The sequence below is a fragment of the Quercus lobata genome, chromosome 8 (genome assembly GCF_001633185.2).
Source record: "Quercus lobata isolate SW786 chromosome 8, ValleyOak3.0 Primary Assembly, whole genome shotgun sequence".
Taxonomy (NCBI): domain Eukaryota; kingdom Viridiplantae; phylum Streptophyta; class Magnoliopsida; order Fagales; family Fagaceae; genus Quercus; species Quercus lobata.
In genome coordinates this window covers 59,277,223-59,295,260 of record NC_044911.1, presented here as the reverse complement: position 1 = coordinate 59,295,260, position 18,038 = coordinate 59,277,223, and the positions used below count along the sequence as shown (strand labels likewise).

The window sequence follows — 18,038 nt, the reverse complement described above, 5'->3', positions numbered from 1 at the left end:
ATATGGTAGCTAAGAAAATCAAAAGAAATTGCCATAACTAATGCTAAGATGACAAGAACTTTGTTCATGATGTCGTTGTTAAATGTTGTTTCCAGAGAATTCCAATAGGCACAGCACCTGTTGGCTTATCATTGGACTTATTTAGGAGGAAAGAACTTTGCAGGAGCATTCATCTGAACGATGCAGTGGCATATCATATATGGAGTGCCTTTTCAAGCTGCAATCTTAGCCCATATGGGTAACGAAAAGCTTCAAGTCTTTACACTTTAGGATGTCACCCCTATTGGAATTGAAATGTCTATTGTGATTCCAAGTAATACCTCCATTCCTAACACCAAGAAGGGCCATTACACGACCAACTATGACAACCAAACTACTACTTTATACTCGGGATACAAGGGTGAGAGAACAAGGACTCAAGATGACGAGTTGTTATGAGAATTTGAGCTTTTTGGCATTCCTTAAGCACCAAGGGGTGTTGCACAGATAGATGTCTGCTTTGATACTGAATCCAATGGTATTTTGAATGTTTCAGTTGAGGAGATGACCTCTGGTTTGATTGAGGAGCAAGATCACTATCACCTGTGACAAGGCGAGGCTGTCCAATGAGGAGATTAAGAGGATGATCAAGGATGCAGGGAAATACAACATTGAAGATGATGAGAATAGGAAGAAGGTTGAGGCTAAGGAAGCTTTGCTAGTATGTATCCTAGCACTTTAACGTCCTTCTTTGGCTTTTTTGTAGTATAAATCCTACATATAAATCAATTTATTACTAAAAGGCTGGGAAACAAAAGAGATGAAGGGAAATGTCACAAAGTGGAAAACCTGCCCTCTTATCTCTTGAAGCTTTGCCCATGTCGTAAATAACTAGTACTCATGTAAGTGGTAACTTGAAAGACCTAACTTCTGCTAACAGGGTCAGTTCCAAAATGATAACAGGAATTAAGCAAGTATGTTTAATTACTTTCTTCAAAAAAATTAGTTTCCAGAACCAACAATGCAAAAATAGCTCAAACGTTGGAAACTATGCAACACAGGAATATTTATTAAAGACATTAACGACCAAGAACTAAGTTCAAGTTGAATTTGGTACCATAACAGAAGTATAAAACAAAGCCTAGACTTTGCAGACTGTGTGGTTCCTTAATGTATAATGCAACAAAGCCAGAAATAGCTTTTAAAGAATCCAACTTTGAAAACCACCTTGCCCACATTCAATTTTGAGCTATTAAACATACTCTAGTCTAACATTCCCATAAAAGTCTCTTTCTAAAAGAAAACTAAAGCTTTTAATAAAATATAACCGACAATAACCCCGTATTAGCAGAAAGTAAGAATTTTTCTCAATGCATTAGATTTAGTTCCAATGAATTGTCAGTTCTTTCCATGATTGATTGGCTAGAGCTAAGCATTATGGAAAAACTTGCTGTGGAAACCAAACTAAAAACATACCTAACTTTCATTCAGTTATTTCTTCGAACATCTTAAGTGCATACTCAGACATATGGTAGAAACAACTAGCAAAGCGAACATATATGTCTGTTAGTGTTTGGGGATAAAAGTAAAACTAATCCTTATTAAACACAGTAGCAATTACAATGTTACGGTTCTGGGTATTAAAAAAGAAAATGATCGTAACAATTAAATGTAGCTGAAAAACACGCAAAAATTTTGAAACTTGGATTTGGCTTCAAAGATAGGCCACATACATTGTCGTGTTGATCTATCTATCCAGAAACAAAAACCAGCTCCAACATTATAGCTAAAAGACCATATATCATTCTTTCTCAGATTGTTGTTTCGGCTTAGTCTCGTGAACACTCTCCACCGGAGGCAATGTCTACACACAATAGTAGTAGGAAAAGACATATCAAACAGGTCATGCAGTCATGGATAACAAGATAGGAGTGTTTCAAACATTTTATCAAACAGGTCATGGGCCTATTAAAATATTTGGTCATAACATACTGGCAATGTGCCAAAGATTGAAATGGTTATGAGAGAGCGAGAGAGAGAGAGGCTTACAAGATTAGGCTTATATATGTTGTGGACAACAGATGCGCCAGCAAGGAGCGAGACGACGACAACAACGCACGACCACGCCAGCGACGGAGTCCCCGTAGGTTGTCTTCCTCCTCCGAATTTCTGATTCATATTCAATGATTCGATGATCTCACACCCTCTCTCTCTCTCTCTCTCTCTCTCTCTCTCTCTCTAGTGTCGCGGGAAATATGTGTTTTTTATTTCTAAGGGCTTTTCTCCCAGAGTTACTGGTGAACTTACAAGCAAATCAATTATAAAGTCTGAAAGGCCCAATTTAGGGGACCTCAGCTCTTACGTTGAAGACTAGGCTCCTTTTTTTTAAGGTATTGGGCTTTGGTAGTTGGCTATTAATGGGCTTAATTGGATCTAATGCCTACTTCAAAGTTCAAAGCAAGATTTTTCCCCCTATTTGTTAAAGTCTTGTAGCTTTGGAAACCTACCTATTCAAATTTTCACTTCCCCTAATTATTGAATTATAAAAAATAAAAAAAATGAAGAATTTTTATTTTTTTATAGATGCCATTGAATTTCAATATATGACATTCACTCTATAATAATTATAATTTATCATTAGACTAATTAGTTTTTAGTGTAGATAAAATTCAAACACTAAGAGTTTGTTTGAAATTTGCTTATTTTATTGAAATTAAAAACTTTTTGTTAAAAATATTATAGATAAAAGTAAAAGTTAACTGAAATAGTATCGTATGGCCCATGAATAACAATAAAAAGTACAGTGGGATCCATGAATAGTAGCAAAAATAAACTAAATAGTAAAATAAATTGGTTTTTTAATTTGGAGCTAAACGTACACTAAGGGTCTGTTTGGATATAACTTATTTTGCTGAAACTGAAAACTGAAAACAGAAAACACTGTAGCAAAATAATTTTTAAATGTGTGAATAGTGCCATGGGACCCATTTTTAATGAAAAAGTTGATAAAAAAATGAAATTTGTGGGTCCGTGAACAGTGTACAGATGCACTGTTCATGGAAGACTGGTCAAAAGTTGCAGCTACTGTTCATGTACAGTGCATGAACAGTAGCCGCTTGAGGGGGAAAAATACGTGCAAAAAAAAAAAAAAAAAAAGGGAAAATGCAGAAACGCAACGCAGCAAAACGTAACGCTATCCAAACATTACCTAAATCTCTTATCCAACGACAAAGTATTTTACCGCTTAAAACCACCAATAGAAGAGAATTTAAGAGAGAGAAAAGAAAAAAAAATGATTTTCTCCTGTTAAGTAGTAGAAGTTTAATAAATTTATACTTAAATTTTAAATAATAATAATAAGAAGAAGAAGAAAGAAAGTATATCAAGTGGACTCCACTTGGTGTTTCATTGCAATTGGGTATTGCCGTATTGATTGAATCTTCAACAGTTAACTTGGCCCAAACGTACTTCCAACGGAACGACGTGCCTCACTATTGAACCATCGGGGTCACCGGCCCATCACGAAGAAGTCACTAGGGAAGTTCGTGACATTTGCGTAGTATTATCATTCCAACTTGCTTGATCTATAAATATGTATCAAGTTTTGAGGTTTGAGGCAGTCCTCTCATCAGATCAGACAGACATGAAATTCACAGAGATAAAGCATTGGAGCCACCCACAACACACTTTGAAACTTGTGCCTGCCAAGGAACCTTACCGTTGCAATGGTTGCAAAGAAGTTGGATTTAGACCTTGTTACGAGTGCGAGTACAAAGAGTATTACTTCCATCTTCATGAGGAATGTGCAGCACTGCAGCGTGAATCCTCTGACTACCACCCATTTCTCAAAAAATGCGACTTCAAACTTGTTGAAAATGTACAAGGGGAGAGATATTGTGATGCTTGTGGGAAAGATGTGCTAGGGTTTGTGTACCAATGTTCGCACACGAAAGCACATGACCTACACCCATGTTGTATGAAGCTTCAACATACCTTAAATGGTGGTGAGGTGAGGCTGTACCTCAAAGAAAAGCTCTCATCAAAATCAAAGTGCAGAAAATGTGGAAGAAAGGAAGTACTTAAAGATTTCAAGGGCTGGTCTTATGAATCCAACTGTGGCCAGCATTGCTATCATGTTGCATGTGTGAAGGACTTAATTCTTGATAATTGGAAGAAGGATTATATTTATGGACTAAATGATGTGGGTCAGACAAGTGACACGGCGTTGCAAATTATGGTTCCGAATAAGGAAGACGCAGTAGAACAAAGTGGAGGAATAAGCAAGAATGGAAAGAAGGTTAATATATATTGGAGGAAGGCTAAAATTGTTCTCAAGCTCATTATTTCAGCCATCTTTGGAGATCCAATTGGGATAATTGCTGCAATATGTTTTGAATCGTTATTTTCAAGTTGATTTATTTTGCGTGAAAGAGGATGAAAAGTTCATGTAACAAACTATATGTTCTTTGTACCAGTGATGATTGGGAAGGTTTAAACATATTATATTATCGTAAACTTAATTACTTATAGATTGTTCTTCTTCTACATCTTTGTCTCAAGAGGCATTTTATATAAATATATAAATATATATATATATATATATATCAGATTTGTAGACAGCATGTGAAAAATGGGAGGAAAAAAATGAACTTTTTAAAGCATTTAGATAAGCTAAGCATGTATAAAAAAGTTATCAAGAAGTGTAAGACTAAGGAGGAATTATATCTAGTGTAATTTGATCTTAACAATTTATAATATATTAACTATGCATCAAAGACTCTTCAACAATTTTTTTTTTTTTTTGAAAGTGTAGATCAACAATTCCATAGTCAAAATTTAGTCTTCGAGAACAGTCATGTTATACAAAATAAAAGTATTAAACTGCTAAATTTTTCACATCTCACTCCCATAACATTTGAGAAAGTACTCAACTAGATTCACCACAACACAAAAACACAAGAGAGGCTACGTGAAAAAATCGGTGAATTGTTTGATGCCAAGATACTTTTCCTTTAAAGAATCTAGAGGGTGTACACAATTATATATGGGTATTTTTGAACATTAACTCTCCTCATAATAGAGAAACAAGCAACACTAAGTTGTGAGTATTTGGGCCATTTAAATAAGTTACTATTGCGTATTTTGTGAAATGAAATTTCAAATAGGATAGCATCATTTACATATTTAAATCTCTAACAATTAAATCCTAATCATAAAATGGAAATAATTTATTCCATTTAATTTAGAGAGGATCTTGCCAAAGGCCTTATAGATAAGTTGGCACATTCTCATATATAAAGTGTTTAGAGGTCTAGAAGAGAAATGGTTTAAGCTGTGGGGTTATTAGTATATTGTAATTATTTCTAAAAAAAAATATAGAGAGGATCTTGATTCACAAATTACTATTCTCTACGTGTGACCCTACTAAGAATCGACAGTAACACAAGAAGACAATAAAAAACAACCAGAAGTGTTGGAGCTTCTGTTCTATGATTGGAAAGTTTCTCATGCACTTCCAAGTTCCAACAGCAAAAAGCTAATCAAGAGATTTTTCTTGGAAAGAAATAATTTGCAATTGGAACTTCAATATTAATGTACTTGCATACTTCCTGTACGCCTATTGAGGTGACCTCTCATGTGGAAAACGTGACTTACTTTTAAGTATTTTTTTTATAATATTTTCTAATGTTTATATATATATATATATATATATATATATTATTTCTAGTCTCACCCTTCTAAAAATTTAAACCCCTCCATTTTAATTATTCTAGTCCAACTAGCAATTACCCAACTCAAAAACTTAATTAAAACAAAATTTTAAAATAAAAAATAAAAATCTCAATCAACCCAATATTAGAGCATCCACAGCAGCTGTGGCAAATATTATGCCATTTTACAACACCAAACACCTACTTTATTATTTTACCACATTATTTTACAACATCTCATTTATCATATGTTTTATCCTTCAATTCTATATATTAAAATAATATATACTATACATTAAAATAATATATTATCTACTCCCTCTCATTACCATCAACAACAACGGCACATCACCACTGCCGCACCAACAGCCACCACCACCCCACCATCACACACACCCAGCAAGGCAGAAACCACCAACAAAATAGGAAAAAAAAAAAAAAAAAACCAATCACCAAGCACAACCACCACCCAAATGCCAAACCAACACCGATTCAAACAAACAAATAGCCATTGATTCAAACAGACAAACATTTCATCATTTCATCAAACAAACACCAACAGCAACCTTCACCGATCCAGATCATCCGTAGCAACCTTCATCAACCTTCACCCATCCCAAATCTCACACCCACAACGCCGACCCAAAACCCACATCAACGCCGACCCAAAACCCACGTCGAAACCCACATCAACACCGACCGACCCAAAACCCACGTCGAAACCCACATCAACGCCGACCAAAACCCACATCAACGCCGACCCAAAACCCACGTCGAAACCCACATCAACGCCGACCCAAAACCCACATCGTAACCCACATCAACGCCGATCCACAAATCTTAGCCAACCAACAACAATCAAAACAACAACCACCAAGAGAGAGAGAGAGAGAGAGAGAGAGAGAGATCGGATAGCGATGGCGATGGCTCGGCGCTCGTGCGCCGTGAGCGGCGAACTCGTCGCCCATGCCGCTTGCGCTTTCGGTGATAATGGCCACCGTTAGACTGATCTTAAATTAAAGGGAAAAGAGAGAATAGAGGGGATCGGTGGCTGAGAAGAGAGGCAACCGGTGAGAGAGAACAGAGGCGAGAGAGAAGAGAAGAATAAAATGAAAATGAAGAGAGAGGAGAGAGAATAGAGAATTAAATATGATTAAAATTATACCATTTTTATTCCGTACCGTTGCAAATTTGCAACGGTACTGTTCACATGTTGTAAAAGTTATAAGATTTGGCACATCTGGTATTTGGTGTTTTTTGTGTTTGGTGTGGTAAATGTGCCAAATATTTGGCATTTGGCACATTTACCACACCTGCTGTGGGTGCTCTTAGAGTACTAGCATTAGGTGTTCTAAATGCTAAATATTTAGTATTTAGAATACCAAATACCAAAAACACTATTGTACCTTCTATACGAGACATATCAAATATTATATTAAATTAGCAAAAGTAAGTTTTAGTTTGTGAAAATAAATTGTTTTTGTAACAGTTGATGCTCTTAAGAAATAATATTATTTTGTGTTTTTTTGCCTTTGTTGATAGATGATTGCATGTTAATATATTAGAAACAATGATTTTGTGTATTGATATTAGTTGATAGTTTATTAGTACTATATAGATATGTAAGGTTGAATTTAATTAACCATCTTGTTGGCTTTATTCCGTGCCAAATTTGCTTGTATTTCAGCATTTAGTAACCCTGTATTTAGGTGGGATTTTTGTAAGGATAGTGAGTGAGATAGTGTGAAGAAATGCTCAAGATTGTGCAAGAAAAACAGAGGATCTCGCTAGTAACTCGTGGCTTCAAGCTGCCAAAAAATACACACATGTCAGGCATGCCAGAAGTTGAAGCGTCATACTAGCTGGAGCACTACAGGACAAAATAAGACAACTGGCCGTTCAGTTATCTTGCAGTTGGATCTCGCGACTCAGTTAAGCCGTGAGACCAATCCGCGAGCCAGCCCTATTTTGAAAAACCTGACTCTTCACATTCCATTCTCACCCAAGTATAAATACCCCTTATACCCACGAAAGAAAGAAAGCTTCCAGATAGAATTTTCAAAGAGAAACCCCAGAATAAAACAAGATTGATTCATCCATAATCTTCACATAAGAGACTCTTCAAATTCCTCTACTCTCTTCCTCTCCATTGTTAAATCCTTGAGAGGCATTTACCAAAACATTTTCTCACCATATCCATTACTGTGTGAGGGTTGTTTGGTGTTCTGAAAAGCAGTTAGAAAGGAACCAATTTCACATTGGTTGATGCTATGGTCAAGTAGCGGAATCCGGGAAGTTAGAAAAGAAATAGGTTTGGCACAACCTTGTTGGAGTAAAAAGTTTGGAGGGTTTAGGTATACTGGATAGATTAGGCTTGGAGGGTCTATTATTGTTCATGTATCCCAACTACATTTTCTAGTGGATTACTTACCGCTTGAAGGGCGGCGGAGAGGTTTTATGCCGAGAGTTTCGGTTTCCTCTTCAATAACACATCGTTGTATTCTCCTTGTGTTTGTATCTCTCTTCCCTTAATCTTTACCTTTCATTTTCTGCTATGGATATAATTTTAATTGGCTTAGATTGTATACCAATTCTGTTTATAGCTTGTGTTCATTTTCCGCACACTAGTTGTTTGTCATAAAGCTTGAATTGGTTATTTTGTAATTGGGAGTCTAAACGTTTAAGGGTGTTTTATACACTATTTGAACTTTCAAGATACCTATTTGGATTTTTTTTTTTTTTTTTTTTTTTTTTTTTGTCCTTCTTATACTTCAACTCCTCTAACTTGAAATTTTAGACCCGCGCATGTGTTAAAGAAATTAATATATGACTTTGCCGTGCCAATTGACCCGTCATCATCAATAATTATCATGAAGTCACCCTCATCGTCATCACTAATGATAATATATACCCGCTTCCCATTTGAATGAATCGTTATAGTATCTAATTATTATTTATTAAGCCTATAGTTCAAACCATATATAGTACTAGGCATGCATACATACTTACAAGTGTCTTTACATGTGCATACATTAATTTGTTCTTGTACTTCACTTCTTGTTTTTCTTTTTTGGTAAGAGAATAAGCACAGTTGGAGCCATTTTGGGTACATGTGCTTATTGTAGTACGGCTTTGCCAAAGAAAATGGGCTTTTGCCCTTTCTTTTTAAAATATTCAGTAAAATGTTCCATGTTTGAAACTAATTAGGAAAATACCTCTATATTGAAACTCTATTTTCTAAAAATCGAGTTTCAAATGTATAACTTGATTTTTGGAACGTGAACTTGAGTTCCATGTAAAGTACTCGAGTTCCACTTGAATTTTTTCAAGGAACTCGAGTTCCATGAACTCGAGTACTTCACATGGAACTCAAGTTCCTTGAATGGAACTTGAGTTCCAGAAATTTTTTTTTTTTTTTTTTTTAGTTCGCTATAACTCGATTATCCAAAAATCGAGTTTTAAATTGAAACTCGATTTTTAGAAAATCGAGTTTCAAAATAGCGACATTTCCCTAAATAGTTTCAAATATGGGGCATTTTGCTGGATTTTTTTAAAAAAAAAAAGGGCAAAAACCCATTTTCACCCAGCTTTGCCTAAAGAGGCATAAAATAGCATTTAGATGTGTCAAGAATTAATGCATGAAATCTTGAGTGTGTACGGCATCAAATATCATAAGAAATTCAAGTACATAATTAGTAACAAATGTGCATTATAGACAAGCCAGAAAAAAATTCACCACACGCTACTCTTGTGTCAAAACTCAAAAGCATTGCATTTTATTATCACATGATTCCAGTAAATTCAACTCGTTAAAATTTTTAGAGATTTAAGGTTCATATCCTACTTACGTCAAAAAATGATTGGTATCTTGATCTAATAAAAAAGAGTAATTATAAATAAAAGCAGACCTTATTAATTAGAATTCTCTCCTATCTAAAGTAAAAATATAAATAAATAAACCACATGGTTTGGTCAGTTTTTACATATATTCAAAACCGTGTAAGGCTCTTTGAATGATTCATTACAACTTAATTACGTGTAAGCCTACCATGCACCGCCCACAATACAAAAGACCATTAAAAAATGCCTCCCTTCCCACGGGAAAGGAACAGTGGGATATTTCATTCTTAGAAGAACTCGTCTCATACTGGATTTCTAGTTTTTACATGGAAAGTACAGAGAAAAAGCATTATTACGATTTCCTTTTAACAAAGAGAGCCACAAAAAATTTTACAATTTTACCACAACTTTACTATGTGGCAACTTGTATTCACATTCGAAGGAGTCAGTGCACTTTTAAAAATTAATCTTGTGTGGTGTAGATAAATTGTAAGCACAAACCATATACACGGATTATGTTCGAATTGAATCTCATTATTTTGATATAAGGTCTCTAATGTACAAGGTCCTTCTATCCAAAAAAAATATTGGATGAACTCAATATAAAGATTATGTGTATGCTTCATATCGTTATTGGTAGTTAGTCCAATGGTCCATCTATGATCTATACTTAAACTATTATGCAGCCGCTGCATTATAGAAGTTTGTGCATGTTAACGTATATTATGTTATGGGCTTTAGGCCCAACTAGGTTACTTGTATAGCACACTTGTACTTGTACTACACTTTACTTGTACCGCACACATAGGTCTCCTATATTAAGGCACTGATGTATATTCTTTGGTTGAGGAAATACAATACAATTATTCAGTATTTCTAACATGGTATCAGAGTCATTGCTCTAACCTTCTTGTGTCTTGCAGTCCTGTCGTTGTTGGTGTTTTCTGCTGCCTCAACTTCTTCGGTCAGTAAACCTTTTTTTTTTGTTGTGCCCTCAGAGGTGCCAAGGTTGAATCTTCACCGTCAGAAGCTCGATCACCGCCACCAAGATCACTGCCTCCGTCAGGTCTTCCACATCAGACCTCCGATTAAGACATAAGAAATATCAACATGTAGATTTTCAACCGATCTACACATAGCCGCCGGAATCATCATCAACTGACCTCTCACGCGCCGCCACGCGCCGGTCAAAGATTCGGCCGCTTTTCCACGCGCCATCTGTGTTGCTCCGATCATCTCACCGCCGCAGTCATCGGATTCGTCTTGCTCCGATCTACATCACCGGCGAAGAATCAGCAACATCAGGCGTGCCACGCGCCCTCACGCGCTGACAGAAGTTTCGGCGAAGATTAGACCACACGCTCACGCACCTCACGCGCCGCTGGTCATCTGCTGACGTCATCTCTGCCACGTCATCATCTACGTCAGCCCTAGCTGACGTCATCACTGTAGTTGACCGTTGACCGTTGACTTTGACCGTTGACCGTTGACTTTTCTGCAGAGTTGACTTTTTGCAGTACAGGTGCTTCTTACCCAATTTTTCACGTTGATTTCATTTTTGCAGTATTTTTGCATATTTTGCTTCAAAATGAAGAATAAGGACAAGTCTTCTTCCTTTTGCAACAATCGTCGCCGACAATCCAACAAACGTTTTTGCAATTTTTGCAAACGTTTTGGTCATAATATTAAGACTTGCTATCAACGAAACAAATCAGCTGTTTCCATTTCTGCTGCTACTGTTGCTAACACTGAGAGTGTCCAACCTATGGCTCCCGTCTCTACAAAGTCTCAGTCTTCTGGATCCACTTTCACCATTTCCAGAGATGACCTTATAAATATCATCGCCAATGTCATTCGTATGGTTGGTAATGCATCTTATTCCTCTTCTCTCTCAGCTTTATCTGGTATGTCTCCTACCTCTTGGCTTATGGATTCTGCTTGTTGCAATCACATGACATCTCACTCGTCCTTATTTTCTGACCTTAAACCTGCACCGCACCCTCTTAATATTTGCACAGCAAATGGTTCCACAATGTCTGGTCATAATATAGGTTCCGTTGCGACCTCCAATCTCTCGGTTCCTGGAGTCTTTAATGTTCCTGACCTTTCTTATAATTTATTTTCTGTTGGACAATTAGCTGAGTTGGGTTATCGCATTATCTTTGATTATTCTGGGTGTATTGTGCAGGATCCGAGGACGGGACAGGAGCTTGGGACTGGTCCCAGAGTTGGGCGTATGTTTCCCGTGGACAACCTTCGTCTTCCACTTGTTGCTCCTGTTTCTATTGCTGCAGCTACTACAGCTTCTTCAATTCCTTCCCTTGCACTTTGCCATGCTCGACTTGGTCATGCATCTTCCTCTCGGGTACAACAATTAGCTTCTAGAGGTTTGTTAGGTTCAGTGTCTACAAAAAATTTTGATTGTGTTTCGTGCCAATTAGGAAAACAACCAGCTTTGCCTTTCAATACTAGTGAATCAATATCCACTGATATCTTTGACCTTATTCATTCTGATGTTTGGGGCCCTTCCTCTGTCTCTAGTATTGGTGGGTCTCGATATTTTGTTGTCTTTGTTGATGATTACTCTCGCTATAGCTGGATTTTTAATATGAAACATCGTTCTGAATTATTGCAAGTATATTCTAATTTTGCAAAAATGGTTGAAACTCAGTTTTCCAAACGCATCAAAATTTTTCGATCTGATAATGCTCTTGAATATACTCAATATGCTTTCCAAGCTGTTTTGCATTCCTATGGCACTGTTCATCAACTAACTTGTCCAGGTACCTCTCAGCAAAATGGTAGAGCCGAACGGAAACTTCGTCATATTCTTGACACTGTTCGTGCTCTCCTTCTCTCTGCCAAAGTTCCTGCTCCTTTTTGGGGCGAAGCTGCTCTTCATGCTGTTCATGCTATTAATCGCATTCCGAGTCCGGTTATCCAAAATCAAACTCCATATGAGCGCCTTTTTGGGTCATCTCCAGACTATCACCACTTTCGCTCCTTTGGTTCTGCTTGTTTCGTTCTTCTTCAGCCACATGAGCATAACAAACTTGAGCCTCGGTCAAGGCTTTGTTGTTTTCTTGGCTATGGCGAAACTCAAAAGGGGTATCGGTGTTATGACCTTGTCTCTCATCGTCTTCGTGTTTCCCGCAATGTTGTCTTTTGGGAACATCGCCTCTTTGTCGAGCTCTCTCACTTTCGTGCCTCCCTATCTTCCTCCTCTGTTTTAGATCTTTTTCCAGATGAGGCACATATTCCTTCTGTAGCTGCTCCTGATCCTCCTATAGTTGCTCCTGATTCTCTTGTAGACTTCTCTGTCCAACCACCAGATATCACTGATCCCTTTCCTAGTTCACCCTTTAATGAACAGGTGGAAGATGAACAGGTTGAAGACGAGCTACCCAACCCCAACCCTGAGCTTGGGTCCCCTGCTCCTGCTCCGCCTGAAGATCTTGCACAAGACATTCCACCTCGTCACTCAACTCGAGTAAGATCTATTCCTACACATTTACTTGACTATCATTGTTACACTGCTCTTGCTACACTACATGAGCCTCACACCTATCGTGAGGCTTCCACTGACCCTTTATGGCAGATTGCAATGAAAGAGGAACTTGATGCATTATCTAAAAATCATACTTGGGATTTGGTGACACTCCCTCCCGGGAAATCTGTGGTTGGTTGTAAGTGGATCTACAAGATTAAGACTCGCTCTGATGGGTCCATTGAGCGCTACAAAGCTCGTCTTGTTGCAAAAGGTTTTACACAGGAGTATGGGATTGATTATGAAGAGACCTTTGCTCCGGTTGCTCGTATCTCATCTGTCCGTGCCCTCTTAGCTGTTGCTGCTGCCCGTAAATGGGATCTTTTTCAGATGGATGTCAAAAATGCATTCCTTAATGGGGATTTAAATGAAGAAGTTTATATGCAACCTCCTCCTGGTCTCTCTGTTGACTCAAACAAGGTTTGTTACCTTCGACGTGCACTTTATGGCCTTAAACAAGCTCCACGAGCTTGGTTTGCCAAATTCAGCTCTACCATCTCTCATTTGGGTTACATGGCCAGTCATTATGATTCTGCCTTATTTCTTCGTCGCACTGACAAAGGCACTATTTTACTTCTCCTGTATGTGGATGATATGATCATAACTGGTGATGACCTCAGTGGCATTCAAGAACTCAAGGATTTTCTCAGTCAGCAATTTGAGATGAAAGATCTTGGACATCTCAGCTACTTCTTGGGTCTTGAAATCACTCATTCTACAGATGGACTTTATCTTACTCAAGCTAAGTATGCTTCTGAACTCTTGTCTCGAGCTGGACTCACTGATAGCAAGACTGTTGACACTCCAGTTGAGCTTAATGCGCATCTGACTCCCTCAGGGGGGAAACCATTGTCTAATCCCTCTCTTTACAGACGATTGGTTGGCAGCCTAGTTTATCTCACAGTTACTCGTCCAGACATCTCCTATGCTGTTCATCAGGTGAGCCAGTATCTGTCTGCTCCACGATCAACTCACTATGCTGCTGTTCTGCGCATTCTTCGATACCTGAAGGGCACCCTCTTCCATGGCCTTTTCTACTCAGCTTAGTCTCCTCTTGTACTCCGTGCATTCTCTGATGCTGATTGGGCAGGAGATCCCACTGATTGCAGGTCCACTACAGGTTATTGCTTTCTCCTTGGTTCTTCTTTGATTTCTTGGCGAAGTAAGAAACAAACCTTTGTGGCCCGCTCTAGTACTGAAGCAGAATATCGTGCCCTTACTGATACCACATCTGAGCTCCTTTGGCTACGATGGCTTCTTAAGGATTTAGGTGTGTCCACATCCTCTGCTACTCCCCTTTATTGTGACAACCAGAGTGCCATTCATATTGCTCACAATGATGTCTTCCATGAACGGACTAAACACATCGAAATTGATTGTCATTTTATCCGTTATCATCTTGTCCATGGTGCTCTCAAGCTTTTCTCCGTCTCCTCCAAAGATCAACTTGCAGATATCTTCACCAAGTCACTTCCTAAGGGACGCACTCGTGATTTGGTTGACAACCTCAAGCTGGTCTCACATCCACCTTGAGTTTGAGGGGGGCTGTTAACGTATATTATGTTATGGGCTTTAGGCCCAACTAGGTTACTTGTATAGCACATTTGTACTTGTACTACACTTTACTTGTACCGCACACATAGGTCTCTTATATTAAGGCACTGATGTATATTCTTTGATTGAGAAAATACAATACAATCATTCAGTATTTCTAACAGTGCAAATATATGTCATTAACCAACCAAAATTCTCGACGCAAAAGCTAAATAGGTCATGTCGTTGTCGCGTTGGTAAAACCGTAAAAGCTTTCTTCATTTCACTGTAAGCTTGCATTGGTTAGGGTATAAATTATAAAATTATCTGGATAGATTGGTCAGACTCATTATAATAGTATAATAAAAATTATAAAACCAGTGTAAATGATAAAAGGATACTGATCACGTTGTTAACTGAGAAATTATTAGGTCTATCAGGAGGATTGTTGACGTGATCCTTTTGACTTTTAAATTAATAAAATTGTGTTATTTATGCAAATATGACATCATCTAGTAATTTTTATTTTTTATTCTTTGTGCTGATTAGGAAACTCACACATATATTTGCATAAATAGCATCATCTTATTGGTTAGGGAGGACCATATCAGCAATCCTCCTGATGTAAATAATAATTTCTTCATATTCAACATGCAAGAAATTATTGCACACATTTAGTGTATTAATGGGCTTTAATTGGATTTAATGTTACTTCGAAACAAGTTTTTTTTTTCAAGAGTTTTATATCTCAACTACTTGATACTTTTAACATCCCGTGTTTAAATCTTTGTTAAACCAACTATTAAATTATAAAAAATAAAAAAATAAAAAGATTTTTTTCTTCTTATAAATATCAAAGAATTTTAATATATGCTATTCATTTCAGGTAATTACTTTTTATCAAAATATCGATTAATTTTTTGTGTAAACAAGATTTGAATTCTAAATATCTTATTTAACAATAAAAAAATTTAAACAATTGAATTAACTGAACTCCACCTATAAAATATTTAAAAGAACAAAAAAGGTTTTCTTAATTAATGGTAAAAGTTTAATAAATTTTTACTTAAAATTAAAAATAATAATAATAATAAGAAAGAAAAGAAAGTGTATCAAGTGGACCCCTCTTGGTGTTTCATTGCAGTTGGGTATTGGTTAAATCTTCGAGTCCATTTGGATACCACTTGTTACTGAAAATTAAAAATACTGTAATAAAATAATTTTTAAATATGTAAATAATACCTTTGGATCTATTTTTTTTAAAAAAAAATTATTAAAATAAATACTTGTAGGTTTCATAAACCATTCATGGAACACACTAAAAAAAAAAAAAAGATCCGGATAAGCACAAACGCAGACGCGTTTTTTATACAAACGGTCACTTCATCAGCTAATTAACTTGGCCCAAACGTCGAACCGAAGAACGTTCTAATTAACATGCCACGCGCTATTGAACTATTGGAGTCACCGGCCCATGCATTTTCTTGGAAATTTCTAGTGAAGTTCCTGACAATTGTATAGTGTTATCATTCCAACTTTCTTCATCTATAAATATTAAATATGTGTCAAGTTTTGAGGCAGTCTCATCAGATCAGACACAATCATACAGACATGAAACTCACAGAGATAAAGCATCCTAGCCACCCACAGCACACTTTGACACTTGTGGCTGCCCAAGAACCTTACAGTTGCGATGGATGCAAGCAAATAGGGTTCAGACAAGGGGAAAGATCGTGTTACGAGTGCAAGCAGTGCGACTTCCATCTTCACGAGGAGTGTGCAATGCCTGAATCCTCTGCCTTCCACCCATTTTTCGAAACTTGCGAGTTCAAATTCATTGAAAATGTACAAGGGGAGAGGCGCTGTGATGCTTGTGGGAAAGATGTGCTAGGGTTTGTGTACCAAAGCCAGGACAAGAACGCATATGACCTACACCCATGTTGTATGAAGCTTGAACCTACCTTAAATGGTGATGGGGTGAAGCTGAAGCTTAGAGAAAAGGTCTCATCAAGATTGAAGTGTCTTAAATGTAAAAGCAAGAAAGTAGCTAATAATATAGAGGGCTGGTCTTATGAATCCAACTGTGGCCAGTATTGCTATCATGTGGCATGTGTGAAGGACTTAATTCTTGATAATTGGAAGAAGGGTCAGACAAGTGACACGGGGTTGCAAATTATGGTTCCAAATATGGAAGACGCAGTAGAACAAAGTGGACGAAGCAAGAAGGGAAAGAAGGTTAATAAATATTTGACGAAGGCTATACTTGTTCTCAGGCTCATTATTTCAGCCATCTTTGGAGATCCGATTGGGATTGCTGTAGTGTGTTTTGAACAGTTATTTTCAAGTTGATTTTTTCTTCTTTTCCTTTTTTTTCCCCCCGATTAGACTAGTTGATTTATTTTGTGTAAATAAAGTAGATTAAAAGTCCATGTATAATTTGATAACAAATTATTTTGTGTGAATAAAGAACGTTCTTTGTACCAATGATTGGGAAGGTTTAAACATATTATATTATCGTATATATGCTTAATTACTTATGGTTGTTCTTCGTTTCTACATCTTTGTCTCAAGAGGCATAATATATGTAGCACCTTTGTAGGCAACATGCGAAAATTTGGAGGAAAAAATGAACTTTTAGAAGCATTTATTTTTTTTGTGAAGTTTTTTTTTTTTTTTTTTTTTTCTTTGAAGCATTTAGATGAACTAAGAATGTATAAAAAAAAGTTATCAATTAATGTAACATTAAAGAAGAATTATATTTCTTAACTTTTCTCAAAAAAAAAAAAAAATTATATTAAGTTTAATTTGTTTTTAACAATTTAACAATGCATCAAAGACTCTTCAACATTTTTTTTTTAACAGTGTTGAAGAGTCTTTGATTTTAACTATGCATCAAAGACTATTCAACATCTTTTCTTTTCTTTTTTTTTTGGAAAATGTAGATTAACAATTCCATAGTCAAAATTTAGTTTTCAAGAATAGTCATGTTACACACAAAAATTACTATAATTTTCATATCTCACTCACATAACGGTTGAGAAAGTATAATCAACTAGATTCATCAAAGTACAAAAACAAAAGAGAGGCTATGTGAAAAAATCGGTGAATCACTTGATGCCGAAATACTTTTCCTTGTGTGGGTAATTTGAACATTAACTCTTCTCATGGTAAAGAACAAGCAACACAAGTTACTATTGCTTATTTTGTGAAATGAAATTTAAAATAATATAGCATCATTTACATATTTAAATATCTAATAATTAAATCTTAATCATAAAATGGACATAATTTTTAAACTGAAAACTAAAAACATTATAGTAAAATAATTTTTAAATATGTGAATAGTATCGTAGGACCCATTTTTAATTTTTTTTTCCGAAATAAAGTGTTTGTGGGTTCAGTGCATAAACAGTAAAGTGCTGAATAGT

The 18,038-nt window shown here is 36.5% G+C and overlaps 2 protein-coding genes and 1 long non-coding RNA gene across 3 annotated transcripts; 2 read left to right on the top strand and 1 right to left on the bottom strand.

The window, feature by feature from the left end:
- Positions 1-1,432: 1,432 nt before the first annotated feature.
- Positions 1,433-2,258, bottom strand: LOC115957711. Its single transcript, XR_004084393.1, has 2 exons — positions 2,029-2,258; positions 1,433-1,843 (listed from the first exon to the last, which is right to left on the bottom strand). It is a non-coding gene; the product is annotated as an uncharacterized LOC115957711 (long non-coding RNA).
- Positions 2,259-3,571: 1,313 nt separating this feature from the next.
- LOC115957152 lies at positions 3,572-4,393 on the top strand. Its single transcript, XM_031075376.1, has one exon. It carries the CDS (start codon positions 3,572-3,574, stop codon positions 4,391-4,393), a length of 822 nt encoding a protein of 273 aa, XP_030931236.1.
- An 11,828-nt stretch (positions 4,394-16,221) lies between these two features.
- On the top strand, positions 16,222-16,959 carry LOC115957151. Its single transcript, XM_031075375.1, has one exon. The coding sequence runs from the start codon at positions 16,222-16,224 to the stop codon at positions 16,957-16,959; it is 738 nt and encodes a 245-aa protein (XP_030931235.1).
- Positions 16,960-18,038: the final 1,079 nt, after the last annotated feature.

Excerpts from the sequence above, each read along its gene's own strand:
- LOC115957152 (XM_031075376.1), top strand. The coding sequence starts at position 3,572 with ATGTATCAAGTTTTGAGGTTTGAGGCAGTCCTCTCATCAGATCAGACA.
- LOC115957151 (XM_031075375.1), top strand. The coding sequence starts at position 16,222 with ATGAAACTCACAGAGATAAAGCATCCTAGCCACCCACAGCACACTTTG.